This window comes from Xiphophorus couchianus, chromosome 4 (assembly GCF_001444195.1).
Source record: "Xiphophorus couchianus chromosome 4, X_couchianus-1.0, whole genome shotgun sequence".
In the NCBI taxonomy this organism is placed as follows: domain Eukaryota; kingdom Metazoa; phylum Chordata; class Actinopteri; order Cyprinodontiformes; family Poeciliidae; genus Xiphophorus; species Xiphophorus couchianus.
In genome coordinates this window covers 12,041,365-12,058,241 of record NC_040231.1, presented here as the reverse complement: position 1 = coordinate 12,058,241, position 16,877 = coordinate 12,041,365, and the positions used below count along the sequence as shown (strand labels likewise).

Genomic DNA, 16,877 nt, shown 5'->3' with positions numbered 1-16,877 from the left:
TGATCATTGGGATTTTTCCAATCAATACACCTGGCAGAGGGTAAAAGCCAACATAAACACGAAGCTAATGGAGTCTTTTTCCTGTTTGATGTAAAAGATGGAAGAGGGAAAAGATGTGAGGTTTATTTCAGAGCAGAAAGATGAAGAAGAGAAAGCAGGTGACCAGTAGCTCTCTTGTTTCTCGCTCTCCAGCCAACCTCATCCTCCTTTCTTCTTTTCCAAACCTTTGCTTTCATTACATATATTTAAACAAACCTCTTTCTCTGTTTAAGGGAGATTACATTCCTCATTTTGGTGCCTGCCTTTTTCATTCCCTCCCTTCTCTAAGGCTCATTTCCTTTCTATCCTCTGAACAAATAAGACGACTCTTCGGCTTTTGCTTTTATTCCTTTTTATATTCCCCATCTTCTCCTCACACTTTGTGCTGCAATGAATACAGCTGTTCAGAGAAAGGGGCTTTCTTATACAAAGGAAAGCCTATTCCTTGCACTTAAAAACATTTTTAGTTTCTTTAAACGTTATGTGCAGAGCTTTGCATGTTGGAGCTTTGATTTAGGAGTTATGACTTCTTTAAAAATACTCTCATCACCTCCTTGAGGTTCTGAGCTAAAGGGCAAAGACACCTTTCTGACAATTCCTCCTGGGAAACCGATCTCACCACAATTAGGCACCTTTCGATATAGATCCTGCTGTTCTTTCACTTCAGATACCACACTCAGCCAATTTAAAGCGAGGAACTCTGCTAAACGGCAACAGCTCGCCCTGAGCGGGGGAAGTGGGTTCAATAGTCCACCACCACAGCGCCTCATTGCTATTGGCTGGAAAATCAATAGGGGGCTGAAATCGAGCTCTAATTGGTTCCCAAAGACTGCAGAAACCCAGACACATTTGTGCCAACATGCATTAAGATGGATACAAACACCACAACGGGGGGAAAAAGTTCCTTATTGAGATCAATGTTAATTTTAGCTGGAGTATTTATTCCAGATTAGCTCACTGTACCATAGGATTTATGCTGGAAGCCCTCAGATGAATTCAAAAAAATCTATTTAAGGATGTGTATAATTAGACAATAAGAAAATAAGACAAGAACAATGTGTGTGATTTTTTTGAAACGTGAATGCAGTCTAAAATTATTATCTATATAAATGGGGCTGTGGGAGAAATGCTCTGATAAAAAATAAATAAATCCTATTTCCATCATTGCCTCTAAAGTTATCGCCATCTCCATCAAATCCTTTTAAATAGCTATATTAGCAGTTTTTTAATGTGCGTTACAATTGTAGTAGAATATAAATAACTAAAAAGATGCAGAGCTTTCAGACCTCAAATAATGCAAATAAAACAAGTTCATATTCATTTAGAAACAACAATACTAATGGAAGAGTTAAGAAATCAATATTTGGAGGTTTTCAATGGGGTTCAGTGCAGTGGACTCGGCACTGAACCCCATATTCAGCTGTATATTTTTTATAAAACTTGCATACTGCAGCTTTAACAGGCATCTCCAGCACTTGGTGGTTTGCAGAAGCTAATGCTAGTAATTTATTCAGCAGAGATGCATCTGAAATATGCAGGGCAGTGAAACCTGAGGACCAGGATTGAGAAGCACTGATTTAGGATGATCAGACTATCTGAATATAAACATACGTATAACAGAATAAATGTAGGTCATTAATATTTGACTATAAAGCATTTTCTCCAGCATGCAAATCTGATCAGTAAAAGGTAAAGTGATGCTCTGAATAAGGAAATCACATGCTCCTCTCACTCTAGTCTATTTTCAAATTCAAGCCTCATCTATTTGATTTATAGAGCCCTACAGAGCCATAAAATACAAGATAAAACCTATAAAAGATGGTGTGTGTGTGTATGTAGGCGTGTGTGTGTGTGTGTGTTGGTTACATCCTCCAGGACTGCCAGCACTGAAAGCATTAATATTTTAGTGATGAGGTGGAACAAAGTGGCTGCTGGACTGGACTGTCATAACAGACTCGCTCAATCATTTAGATACAAGGCACACAGATGCTCGGTAACATGCGTGCCTGTGCTAAATGCGCTTACACATGCTCAGTCGTGACACAGACACACAGCTTGTGACTTGAGAGGAATCGTAGCTGCTATTAAAAATTGATTATCTGTCATAGTATCACTTTCCCCCAAGGTCAAGTCGCAATCTGTGAGTGTGCATGTGCGCAAAACGCAGGCTGGTGAGATTGAATGAGGGATAAAGCTCTCGGATAAAGAGTAGAGAAGAAGGAGGGAGAGATGAGATTTATGCTTTGTTTAGATTTAGGAGATGAGGAGCAGATCGGTTTAGCGGAGAACAAAAGACAAAAGGAAGCTGCTCCTCCTGGGCATCAAAACGTCTCCTAGCGTGTTGCTCGTCCTCCTGCAGGTGAGCTGAACAGTGTGAACATCAGGTGTGATGGAGACCTGCAAATGAAGTGACAGCTTAGCGGAGGAGATGTGAACCCTGCGGCGAAACTGTGACATGCTCTTATGTTTCACACCCAGGCGCGTGTGGGATGGGGCTGCAAGGCTTAATGACAGTAGCGATGTTTCATGTAGCAAAAATATGATTAAGGCATTATTTTAAGAAATGATAATTTCCTAAACCTGGCTCTCACTGACTGCTTACAAATGGTTACTAATGTTGTTTAGGTCCAGATTCATTACAGTTAAAATTATTTTAAATAATCTTATCTTTCTTAAAAACCTTGCAAATTAATTCCTTTACTTGAGTAATGTACACAAACATGACATTTGACATTTACTTACTGACTTCCTTACATTTAAAACATCCTTGATGGAAAACAACTTATTTATACTGATTTTCTTCATAGATAATGAATTATAAATGTAGGTAAATGTTTTCTATAAGTCTTGCATTTGACTCCTAATCTCTGCTGTACAAAAACTGCTCACTTCACAATCTGCTCTCAAAACTGTAATATTGTTGAATTTACTTCCCTGACTTGTTTTGCATATAATGCATGGCTTTTCTAATAGAGAATGTTAAAAATAAATAAAAATCTCTGCTGTAAATGTATGTAAATTACAGATGGCTTCCAGAGGGGTAATTCATACACAGCTTAATTTTCTCAGCTCTCCTCCTGCAGTCAGTGGTTTAAATGAAAGACTCCCAATTGGCTAATTGGATTATATTAAGGTGGAGCTTACAGCAATATGCCAAGACATTGTCGAATTACAAGAGGTGTCTTTTAGATACTAAAGTCTCATAGATTCAGAGGGACTCAGGGTCAGACCTGTGCAGGCTGGTTTTCCCCGGCTTCATGTGAAACGTCTCAATCTGTTTTCTGCAGCATTTCAATCAGGGACAACACTAACCCGCCATTACAGCCTCAGACAAATTTCATGTATTCTGTCGGATGTATCGCTCACACGTCCAGCGGGAGCTTTGCCGCTTCCTTGACACTTCTCTATGTTCACTGTAATCCTATGAATTTGTGAGCATGCAGGCCAGAGCAGGAGTGTGCATGTGTGGAAATAGTATTTCAGCAGGGAGCAGACCCCCTCTGCAGATGACATTTTTCCTGGAGAAATGTCACTACAGCTGTTTTCTCCCCGTATGTCTGCATGAGCGTGTGTGTCACTGTGACTGTGCGCTGAATAACTTTAACAATGGACGACGTATTCGGTCTAAATCATAAAATGCTGCCCTGTCTTTGTATACAATTACTGAATTTTTGGATCATAGTTCACCAATGGGTTCATTTTAAGAAATTAGAAAATCTTCAAATGACAGTGGGGATCGTGTAAGAGGTTGTTTAACATCAAATGTAAATAAAAAGAAGTGTCTTACACCTGTTTTTAAGTTGTTTTGGTTTCCCTAGAAAAAAATAAATGAACAAAAATAAATTTTACTGACATTTTTCATTTGTCTTGAGAAACAGACATTTTATTATAAGTGAGCTTGCCATATAGCTAGCCATGTCTGTTGACCCTTTGCACGTCACTCTCTTCGAAACTCCGCCAGCTCCACCATAATGTACAGTACAGACCAAAAGTTTGGACACACCTTCTAATTCAATGGGTTTTCTTTATTTTCATGACTATTTATAAGGCAAGAAATCCCACTTATTAACCTGACAGGGCACACCTATGAAGTGAAAACCATTTCAGGTGACTACCTCTTGAAGCTCATCAAGAAAATGCAGAGTGTGTGCAAAGCAGTAATCACAGCAAAAGGTTGCTACTTTGAAGAAACTAGAATATAAGGGGTATTTTCAGTTGTTTTACACTTTTTTGTTTAGTACATATTTCCACATGTGTTATTCATAGTTTTGATGCCTTCAGTGTGAATCTACAATGTCAATAGTCATGAAAATAAAGGAAACTCATTGAATTAAAAGGTGTGTCCAAACTTGTACTGTACGTCAAACAACACTCCTGTAAAGCCTGTCCCCCCCCCCAAAAAAACGCACATGTGGTAGCATAATATCACTTTTATGTAGTTGATTTCGCAGTATAAATGGTCATAGGATGCTGCGAGGTCGGCTGCACAAACAGACCAGGGTGAAAACCAAACTTGTTATTGTATTGTATAACTTAAGGAGGAAAAAGCTGCGGCGGTGATGGACAGCAGCCGTCAATCATAGTGACTGTCAGCCATCAGTCTAACTGCGGACACTTTTTACAAGGTAAGAAGATTAACGTTCATATACTTTATATGTAAATATAATTAGAAAGATATCAAATATTGCATTATGGCGAAGGTACGCGTCCACTGGTAACCATGGAGACAATACCCCACAGTCATGTAGCCTAGCTGGTTAGCGTCTCGTCTTCTGTTCGTTTTTAAGGCTGCTCCGGTGTACAGTAAAGGGAAACGCCGTTTATGACATAGTGACAAAAATCATGTGGTGTGAATTCAGGCAAAATCTGTAATTTGATCAACACGTCAGGAGGGAAGTATGGATCAGTTTGTAAGCTGGCCATTTCGAGCTTCTGTAAATACCGCCATCCATGACCCTCAAAGGTGTGTTAGGCTCAAAGACAAATTAGCTCAACTCAACAAGCAGAAGCGAAGAGTAAACAGACAAAAACAACTTGGGAAAACCACTTCAGTCGATCAGTTCAATACTCCTGTCCCTCACTTCCGACGTCCGTCATGGCGCCTCCAATGATTAAATGATGTAGTTGCAAAGGTCAGTAACAGGTATTAGTTTCTCTTTTTTAATCAAATTAGTGAAATAAATTATTTTAATTAGCTGAAATGTAGCTGTAATGAGAAAAGTAAAAGCCAGGTATGATGTGAGAAGAGTTTTTTCTTCTTTATCACGTTTCTTCCAGCTGTGTTATACAGTATGTCATGTGTGCCTATGGGTTGATGGCAGAATCATTTGTTATGTGCGTGAATATGCAATCTAGAAATGGTTTCCTTGACAACTGAGAGGACATCTGTCATCTCCATATGGAGAGACAGACACAGAAAATGAAAGCTATCTGTTGCAAAATATTAAACTAAGCATTTCAACACAACACATTGAGTTGTAGTGATTTTAAAAGCAAATATGTGGAAGGTAAATAGATCCTCTTAGTGAGTGACTGTAATTTAATCAAAATAGCAACAGTATTTATTTTACTGTGCACTGTATTTTCTTTATTCCAGCAGTAGTTCCAGTTACTTCAGTGGCAAATAACGTTGCTTGAACACTGATGAGATGGAAGTGATATTATTCTGAATCTTTTCTAAATATCGGCAGGTTTTTCAGACTACACAGTTGTAACATTTTACTGCAACTCATTACAAATGTAATTGAACAGAGAGATGGCTTTCGGTCTCATCTGGTAGTTAATATGAACGGCACGCACATATTTCCACTCGTACTTGACAAATTCCCTCAGAGCCAAATGGCCCCAACACATGGAGCTCAAACAACAGATGATTCACACACACATACAAAAACGGGATGCTTTTATTTATTTATTTTTTAAATTCCTCTCTTGATACGGAAACTTTCGCAGGAAGTTTGATTCTTTTGTCCGACAGTCGTTCGTTTTCCAGCTGTTGGGGGCACAAAGTCAGGGAGCCTCAAACTGTAGAGGGGGGCGGCACTAAAAACTCATTACATGGACGATCAATAGTGCACACACTTGAGAGCCGAGTGTGTGCCTGGTCCCCCAGCACACACACACACACACACACACTCTCTGTCTTTCTTGTGTGTTTCATCACCCAGTGGCGATGGTGACAGATGACTTTTGTCAGCCTGAAATGTGTTACCATGGTAACCATTAGGTTATATTTTGGTATCCTACAGCAGGGGAGCCCAGCTGACACACACACACACACACACACACACACACGCAAGCGAACACACTTAAACTGGTGAAGGTCAGGATAAAATGCTACAGCTCAGTATTTCAGCAAATTACAGCACTATTTGGGCTTAAATAACTCCTAAGGAAAGGATAAGAAAACAAAAAGCAACAACTTCCCCCATACTGATTCACTTTGAGTTTTGGAGTAGCTGATTCTTCAATGACGCTAGGCTAATTGTATTTGGCAGTAATGTCTAAATACATGTCTAAATTCACATTTCTGTTTATTCTATTTTATGTTATAAATGATCATTCAAAAATTTATTCACACACCATAATTTAGAAATATCTTTACACAGTTGTTCTAACTTTACTGCCATTTTTTTTGCTGATTAAGATACAAACTTTTAATCCAGACTCATAGTTCCCTGTCATAGATCTAGAATTTGTTGTAACATTTTAAAATAGTCTTTATTAACGTTGCTGCAGGCTTTTTGGAAATTATATACATTTTTTAAAGTTTTTATTTGGATTGCGTTTCACAAATTTTCTGCTTTCATTTGTCTAAAAAAGAGCAATTTCTTTCCCGTTCATAAAAGTATGACTAATTCACAAAAAATTCAGCAATAAAGAGGTTTATCTGGGAATGAACCAGTATTTTCTATATTTTAGACAGCTTTGGAAGCAAGAAGTTTATTTATCTGTACTTGTACCCCACTACAAAATCCCGCAATCAATTTTAATTAACTTAATTAAATCTATTTTTTAAAAATCGCACATTAATATAGACACAAAATAGTATTTTTTGTACTAATGAGGTGACTCCAGAAGAGCTAATTACTAATAAGGTGTGATAAATTAATCAAATCATAATTTGAAAATCAACATGTCATCTACATCAGGATTTTTCTAATTTTAAGTTTAAAATTTTTAGTCTCCAATTCCTGTTCTAATCTGACAACCAGAGTGGTCATCCACTTCAAGAGTCAACATATTTTACAATCAGATGATATTCTTGATCGTAACAATTGATTATTTGAGATACCATTGCCTTCCTCTTCTCAAACATTGTACTTTTGTCTCTGAAATACTTAGACCAGCATATCTGGCACCAACAATCATAAATCATGAGTAAACTAAGAATTAATACAGTAATGCCTCCAAACTTGTCCTCATGACAAATGTATGTACAAGTTGAGCAATACTCACTAACTAACTTAAAAAAGTTGCATTTCCACAGCTTATTCATAATTTATTCCTAAGCTACTGACTCATTCCCGTACTGTCAGTGGAAGAGTAGTAGATGGTTTAACATCTCAATAATGGACAAAAGTCAGCAGCTTTTTGCTTTACATGTACTTAACATCATAATTCAATTTCATGGTGAAGTTTCCTACAGGCAAGACGAGTTTTATAATATTTTCAAAAATTACAGGAACAGAAATCCTGAGTTGCAGGAGGGTTTTCTAACTTAATTACTAACACTAACACTTGTTTTAAGTGTTATAAGAGTCCATATCTACAGCTCTGGAAAAAATTAGAGCCCACTGCACTGAACTTCATAGAAAACCTCATGGTTATTATTCCACGTAATATTGGGGTTTTTTTGTTTGTTTTTTTAACTCTTACTGAGTTGAAACATTAGTATTGTTGTTTCTAAAAGAATATGAACTCGTTTTCTTTATTATTATTTGAGGTCTGAAAGCCCTGCATTTTGACCATTTCTCAGTTTCTGCAAATAAATACAAAATATTTGCTTGGAATTTCAGAATTTCAGAGACATGTTGTGAGTAGTTCATAGAATAAAAACTTTAATTTTACTCAAACATATACCTATAAAAAGTAAAATCAGAGAATATGATGACTTAAAGAGGTATCTTAATTTTTCCCAGAGCTGTATTTTTAATGTTTTATCTCTATTTAATGATGGGTAATGTTTTATGTGTCAAATTCAACCTTTTCTGAGTTTTAAGGGGAAAATAACATGGCAGAGAAAGAGAAGCCATCTTGATACCTTTCCAAGGCCGGGTGTATCTTTGATCTTGTTTGCTGCTCGAAGAAGACAAGGTGGAGCAGGTGGAGGCATCGTCACCAAAGCAGAGCTGAAGTTAGTCGGGAACAGATGAGGGTCGCAGGATGAGGACGGAGATGATGTCAGAGGGGCTGCAACCGTGGTGGTTTTCTGCTTCTTCTTCTTCGACGTCAAGTTCAACTTTTGAGCAGCTCTGAGGGAGAGAAGCAGTAACCTCCATTAAATGATTAGAATACTAGGGGTAAAATCAGACGTAAGAACTCACTGAATGTTATCTAAAAAACCTACATTTCAACATAGGACAGCATAGGTTTAGTAATGGCATAAAGGTAATATTAATTTCTGCGCAAGTTTGATTTTTATTGTGTAGTTTCTCTAATTGGCTGCAGAATGATGCACATAAGCTTAAAAGTACACATACACCACATTTGTTTTCTGTTATAAATTTAATATATTGGTTCATCTTCCCTTCACCCATAAACCTTCATTATGAAGCTTTAGAAAATGTATTAATAAAATTCTTTGTGTTCCAAATTATTGCCAAAAAATTAACAAATTTAAAGACTGATAGTCAAATATACAGACAGTTTTTATCAGCCATTAACAAGTTTTGGGTGAGTTTCTCTGTACCTTGCTAAGAGCAATTTAATCAGATGTTATTGGTGGCATATACATTTTAACCTGCCTGTATAAACCTTATCCTGTTTTGTTTAGAAAAAATCTACAATGAGTTCAAACTTCACTGCAAAACCACAAAATTTTACCAAGTATTTTCATCTAGTTTCTAGTGGAAATATCTGAGTGAACTTGAAATAAGGCAAAACTAACATATAAGTAACTTTTTAGCAAGATATCAGCTTGTTTTAAATAAATAATTCCTTAATATTGATGAAAAAATAAAGTAAATGAAACAACCAGTCAGTGGAACCAAGTATTTTTAAAACTCTTAAAAATACTTGGTAAGATTTAGTCTTTGGTGTGCTTTGCACCCTGGTTTGCTGTGAAATGTCACTGAAGTTGTGTATATTTTTTCAACCTGAAAAGAGAACAGATTTTTGAAGGCATATTAGGGCTGAAGAAATGTTAAAAAATAAAACCATGACAATAGAGTCGTATAATTACAAGAATAAAGCCAAAGAAATTGAGAATAAAAAGTCATATTACAAGAATAAAGTCACAGTTTTACAATAATAGTCATAATATTTACTTTATACTTGTAATATTAATGACTTTTTCTCCTAATTAATTTTTTTCTTGATTTACAGTTTAAATCTATATGATCAAAAGTTAAAAATGATGGATATTCATGAGTCAAATATAGAAATATGTCATTTATGGCCAGCAGAGCCTGTGAATGATAATAAATCAGAAGTTTTAACTCTGCAGTGGTTTTTGGGCATTGAATGTTTAATGCACACTACAGAGTACAAAGACAGAAAGATGTTATTTTATTCCTTGCACCAACTGTAACTACTTCCACATCCAGCTGCTCTATCACCAATTGAACACAATGAAAGTCCACTAAAACAGCTGCAGCAGGGCTTCCTGCACTGCTCTGCTTTAACCCACATATATAATTTAGAGAACATGTACAGTAAGGAGAGGAAGGAAGAGCGAGAGACCTTCTGCCCTGATGCACTCTCTGTCAAGAAGCTGTATTCTCACACCATTGGCTTTCAATTAACTGCAGCAAGTTTCAGAAATGAGAGTGAGGGAGAGAGTCGGCAAAAGGAGAGTGGGAAAGAGGGGGAGAGGAAGGGAAATGTGAATCAAGTGACCCGTGTTACGATGAAGCACTTCACCATTTGACTGGCTCTCCCTGGAGATTTGTGTGTGAAGGCGTGTGTGTGTGTGTGTCTGACTGCACACAGTGTGAAACAAACCTCCATGAGAAGACCACTAATTGGGTTTTTTTGAGGGTGCAGGCTAAGCTTACGCGCTTGAAATGCGATCAAAGGCAATTACAGGTTTGTATTATGTTGGTGTAATGTTCAAAACCTCCCCATGCATCATGTGAAGAAATTTATTGAAATCTTTTTGTCTGCTGCAGGATTGTATTGAAATCAGTTTCCATGCTCCGTCTAATCATGGGAGGTTTTAAAGCATTAGTGAATTTATTTTCTCTATTCTGTGTTTCATTAATATTGTATGTGATTTCTGTGCTGTCAATGAAATAAGGGGCCGCTGCAGTGCTGCTGATGGTTGCAGTAAGAGGCGTGACAATGATGGATTTGTTCACTCTGCTGCAGGGGATTCCTGCTTGTAACCTGCATGCATTTTCGTTTTTCACTCTCACTACAATAATGCTTAGCTGGGACTCTTTACAGCTAAGCAAAAAAAAATGTATATCTTATTCTTCTTACAGTTTTCTTCTGGTGGGGAGACACTTGGGTTTCAGTTTCTGAATGTTTCTGAAATGTTTTCGCTTCCTCAGTGATTCAATCTTTGGATAAATTTAAGTAACAAACACTCAAACAATAGCTGGTAACTGGTGGTGTGGGATTTGGTTGAGCAGGTCTATTTCAAACTAACCGTAAAGTGAACTGTAGTTATTTTACATCAATCGGCTCATCAAATCATCAGCTCTTCTCTGTTACTCCCTTTTCTGTCTTTCGTTCCTTCTTGGGCTCCACCATCCTGAAAACCTTGGTTTCATTCTCTCACTCATTATTTTTCCTCTCCATCCTCTTCACTTCTTTGCTGCCCTCCATATACCCACTCATCCTTTTCGAAGAGCATCGATTCCTTCAGCACCGACTGACACTTCTTCTCCCCTCATAGACCTCAGGTATCTGACTCTTGTTGGAAAGCATCAGAGGTCAGCTGGTAACAAGATGCTGCTTTGTTTTCTTCCTCCTCTCTGGCAAACACAAACAGCTCTGCTGATTGATGGCTGGTGTCTCCTGGCTGTGTTGTTGGTTCAGTGGTTAATTACTTTCTGTTTAGTAGGCCATCAATGGAAGAAGATGTGAGGGGAGACAGAGTGATGGTGGACATGAGGATGTGAGCTTTTGTGTGTTGTATTAGGTCAGAATGGCTGTTCAGCTTGGACAGAAGACTGGCTTTACTGATATTATCTACTGACATGGACATGTGGCTAAAGAAATGACCACATTTTGTTGGAAATGATAGGGACTGCTGTTGTAGCTGTTCTGTAAATTACAAGTTAATTCAAATGCGTGAGAAAATTCTGGATATTTCTAAAACAGAATTGCATTTGCAAGACTTTGTAAGGATAAGAATATTTAGCTAATGGATGGATTGCAAGGTCAGTGATTATACTGATGATCCCACAGATCCAAATGAGTTTTGAGTAAAAGAAATTCTGATTCCCTGTTGTTTCTACAAGAAAAAAGCAAATGCTTCCGGAATAATTAATAAACAGGCACAAAAAAAAAAACCCAACCTATATAATAAATACGTTACCTGGATTCTCTCCGAAGTAAAAAAAAATCTTTCGTGGTTGAATTTGGACTTTTGATAGCAAATGTTACTACTTCTGAGGTTCTGTCATCTCCGTTCCTCTCTCAGCTCGGTGTGCCAGTAGCCCACATTTAGTCATTTGGCTTTTATTTTGGTGGGCCCACTTCCCGTGTTGCCCCAAAATCTCCAACTTCTTTAAAGCCGTGGGTCACAGGTCACTTCCTTGTTCGTCTCCACTGTGATTGTGGTGTTCTCTTATCAATGTCTCCTCAAACAAATTGATGCAATTCTTCAAATCTGCATTTGCAAACTGAATTACCTGAATTTGTGGCGCTTCTAACCCAGAGCTTCATTGGGATTCTGCCATTAATAAACCCACCAGGCCGTGCATTGAGGTCAGATTCACTTTGTTAAAGTCACTTTTGAAAAAAAAAATTGAACATATATGGTGAGTTCACATCAAACGCATAACACACGTAAAAAACGCATCCGACGCTTCTAGTTTGACGTGTCTGCACTATGAATTCAGACTCTTGACATTTTGCTCTCGACCAAGCGTTTTGCACACATCCAAAGTCTATGTGGACGTGAGTCAATGGCGCGTCAGATGCGTCAAAATTGCTTTAGCCGTTGTTTTCCGTTGCCGGCCTATTTGTCGGACGCTTGATGAGTCAAACACTCCTGGGAACCCAAACGCTTCCAATCACGCCCCACTAGATGCATGAAACGCGCCGCGACACAGACTTTTAATGTAAACCGGATGCGCCTGACACTCATCCGGCATTTGTTGTGAACGCGTTTTTAAACTACTTCCTCCTGTTTTCATTCACGTCTGAGGCTGTTTTAAAGAAATCTCTTCTGATGCTGCTTTTATGGCTTCTGTTTAGCTGCCAAACCTGGAATTGTTCCGTACTGCCAACTTCAGCTACAACAGCTGGTTCTGTCTGCTTGAAAAACTCTCATTTCTGATTCAGTTCAGATATTTTTGTGGGTATTTCCTCACTGTTCATTACCCCATAACTAATAGGATAGAAGTAAAAACTTCACCAAGTGAAGTCGGTTACTTTGGAGGTAAAGTGGGAAAGCGAAACAACAAAAGGCACAATGATTGAGGCTAAATTAAGCATAAGGTGCAACAATTATTTGCCGTGTGGCAGTAAAATGGTTTTTCTTGGTTGTGTGAGCAAAAATCAAAACAAATGTGTACGTGATCTGATCAAATGACTTCTTCTTTTTTTTTGTCCCATCTGGCTGGATCCACCAGTTTGATGGGTAGCAAATTTGTTTTTATCTATCACTGGAGGAAACCGTTTTCCTTAAATAACACAAAAAATGTCAGCAAGAAATGTAAAGGGTCAGAAAAAGGGACAGCAACCTACATATCTCTGCCATCCTCCATCTAAAATAACGCCTTCTCAATTCACCAACTCACTTGGGGCCAATTCATTTGGCTGCCTCATGCAGCACACACACAGCCAGCCAAATCCCCATAGATCCGATCCTCGGAGCATGCAGTTAAAAAAATTCCTGCACTGATAGAAACTCCCTCCCCCTTGTGAGTAAGAGCATGCACACACCACAGCAAGTCTCTATCCCAGTGTCCCCAGAGGGCCGCTGCGGCTCGGCAAAGATGTAGAGCTGCTGTGCAAGTGTGACATATTCCATAGACAGATTGCCACTAATGAAAGATATTACTCAGATATGCATTAGTGTGGAGGTAAAGGAAAGGTCAGTGTGGGAACAGAGAAGGTGTGGATGAACGAGAGGAGAGAACAATGGGAAAGGAGGAGAGCAATTAAATGAAAACCGGAGAGCTGCATGCTGAGGAGAAAACAAGAAATGGAGATAGGCAGGGGAGGCAGAGGAGAAATAAAGGAAGACAGGGGATCAGGTGAGAGGACATGGAGTGGACACAGGGATTTGGCAGTGTGCAGACAGCGAGCCCAGCGAAGATTGTGTTTGTGTCTGGATGCAGACCACGTCTAAGAGTAAAGACCGAGACCTGCATCAGCCCTGCAAGGCTGATTTTACTGACTGTAAACACAGGCTAATAGATAAATGCACAAACATTCCCGCATCATCCCAACCATAAATAAAAATACAACCAAGTGCATGTTTACCCAACTAAAAAATAAAATTTTACAATGACACAAGGGAGAAAAAACAAGCATAACAGACGCACATGAGTAGATCTGAACTGGTTTAAGATGTTATTTTGCGGTTATAGGAATTAAATCCATAACATTTTTCTATACCATTTGTAGTGTTTACATCCATTTCTCTGGTTGCTTAGAGAGTTAAGTAGCACTCTAGCATTTTGAAAGCTGTCTATCATCTGTGTTTTATCATCAAATTAGGGGATCCTGGACATAAATCAATAACAATGTATATCAATATATGTAGACCAATATCAATAAAAACTATATCTGATAGAATTTTCAATAATTTCACTGAACTGCACTGAATCCAGAACCACACAGCATTCTGGGGGATGTAGGCAGAGGAAAGACTTTAGGCGCTCAACCTCTCAAGGTTGCTAAGCAAGGTTGGTGAAATCAACCAACTTTCTTGCTCTTTGGTTACCTAGCAACAACTTGTGGAGTAGGTTTTGGTTCCCTAGCAACAACCTGTTGAGTAACTGGCGCAGCAGCAGTTTCAGGTTTTACCTCTGTGCTTTGTAACTGCTTAAAAATAAAAAGATGAAATTGTGGATGAAATGGGAAAGGTTATGCAGTATTTTAGATGTTTAAAACAAAAAAACTACTCAATAATTATCAACTGAGATGAAACTCTTATATTGTGACATGTTTTTCAGCCTTACCATCCAGCCCTACTTCCACCTTACTCTTTTTATAAAAGGACAAAATGGAGCGTTTGGAAATTTGTGTTATTCATAATCACTTCTGTATCAATACATTTTAACAGCAGTAGTTGCATTCCTGTACTTGTAAGCAAAAGACAGATTGCTTTATACACTTTTTAATGTTTGTTTTAATTCATCCAGCTGTGCTGTCTTTGACCATACAGTCAGACTCTTATACCACTCCATGTCCGTAAAACTCTGGACACTATTATGCGACTCCACGTGTCTAAGCAATCAGAGTTTTTTTTTTAAGCTCTTACAGCTGGATGTTTGTTTATAATGTAAACCAGATGTGTGTGTTTGTATAAAACAGCCTTTGATATTTGACAGCTCAGTGGACTGAAGAGGGGAAAGATCAAGACAGCGTGTGTGTTTAAGAGTGTCGGGGTGCACTTTGGGGCTCTGACAGACAACATTATGTCTGGTACACTGAAGAATGAATATATCAGACAAACGCATCTAATTATGTGAGAATGAACAGCAGAGAAGAGGTGTGAAGCAACAAAGGGAAACCATCGGTATCATTTAAAATGTGATTTGAAGCAGTTAATTAGTTATGATGGACCAGCAATCCTTCAGATACAGTGAATGAATGATTCACTTGTTCATTTTGAGTGTACCGTGTTTTTCATCAATGTTGTATCCATGTTACGTATGTCTTCATGTTATCTCACTAAGCATTTTTCTGGACTCAATTAAGTAGACAAATAATGACTTATACCAAGAAATCATTGTCTAATTTTGTTTTTTGTTGTTTTAATTAAACTTTTGTTTTCCCAGACTGACTGACGTATGACATATGATCCTCTGGTGGATTCAGTCTGATAGATTTAGGTCTGAAATGTCTTACTGTACCTGGCGAAGAAGGAGGCAGCTGCAGAAGTGGCAGTCGGTGCTGAGGTGGTTACAGCCGGCGTGTTGGAGGGAGAGTTTGTGTGTGATGGAGAATTCGCGCGTGCAGGGGAGTGAGAGTTGTAGCGGTTCAGGGCCGTTTCAGTCACTCCTTCTCTTGAAGCGTCAGAGATCATCTGGGAAATCTGAAACAAAGAAAAGGAGATTCTTAATGCTTCACCAAAACAAGAGTCGTTTACAGAGAAAAACAACAATTTGAAAGATAAATTACCAATAATACGCCCAAGTTCATACATGCGCACTATGGACAAGTCATAGGTGGTAAATTAGCATTGAGGCTGCTTTTACTTATTTGTCAAGTCTAGTTTGAACATTTAGTCACCACATTCACAAAGATGAGATCAAAACAGAAGATAAATTGAAAAGAGAGCTATTCTCCTAAATCGTCTCTTTCAGGCTGACATATAAGTTAGTTTCGATGAACATCTGTGTTCATCATGTAAAACATTTTTACACACATTAGCTAATCTTCGGTCTAATACTTACTGGATAAACAGGTAAGTAAACTCATGTAGTTTTCTGCTGTGACCCTTTTTGAGGGAGATTAATTCAATCTACATTGATAAATCCTCCTGTTTTTTATTTTTGTTTCTAGGAAAGAAGTTAATCCTTTTGCGAACATTTGAACACCACAGCAAAACCTTCTTTATTCAATACAGTGTGCGTATTATTAATAGTTGACTGACCGTATATAACCTCTGTATTGATTAGCATCTGGTTGTTTCCAGATGTAGAGAAACAAATAAAATAAACCTTCTGGTTCATCTCATATGACCCTTTAATTTAGTTTGCAACAGATTTTAAAACACACAGAAAGTTGTATTAAAACATATGCAATGCCATAACCAGGTACACATAAAACTGTATCATCAACATATGTCTAAAAAATTAAGAAGAATGAAATACTGCGGTGATCCACAACCCAGAGCCCCAGGAATCATCCGGCATCTTTAAAAGCGTTCCCCGTCCATCACACCTGTGTCAAATGATGCATTCAAGTGTCTGCAGAAAAGCCTGTTAATGACCCATTCATTTAAATGTGATATGTGTCAACGGACAGTTATCTGAAACATACAGGATATTGGTGACTTTTTCACCAGCGTTATGAACCTCTGTAGTAGTACACTTTGCACTGACGATTAAACAGCTAATTCTTTCTGCTAATGATGAATTACTTGTAAAAGTTTTGCCAAATTAAAGTATACTTTTACTAAGAAACATAAATCCAGGTTCCCTTTATTAGTTGGACTCCTTTCCAAAACCATTTGAAAGTAGGAAACGTAAGCCTTTCTGCAGGACGTGTTTTTAAATGCACCTGTGAAGGATTAATATAAAATACTGCCAAAGGATCTTCAGACT

General features: G+C 38.0%; 1 protein-coding gene across 3 annotated transcripts in view; it reads right to left on the bottom strand.

Moving 5' to 3' along the window:
- kif26ba (kinesin family member 26Ba) overlaps positions 1-16,877 on the bottom strand; it is a 105,784-nt gene that overhangs the window by 41,604 nt on the left and 47,303 nt on the right. For all 3 annotated transcript variants that reach the window (XM_028014342.1, XM_028014344.1, XM_028014343.1), the window contains exons 4-5: positions 15,462-15,643; positions 8,303-8,513 (exon numbers count right to left, since the gene is read on the bottom strand). In XM_028014342.1, the coding sequence (XP_027870143.1) occupies positions 8,303-8,513; positions 15,462-15,643 (393 nt within the window). The remainder of the gene's footprint in view (positions 1-8,302; positions 8,514-15,461; positions 15,644-16,877) is intronic.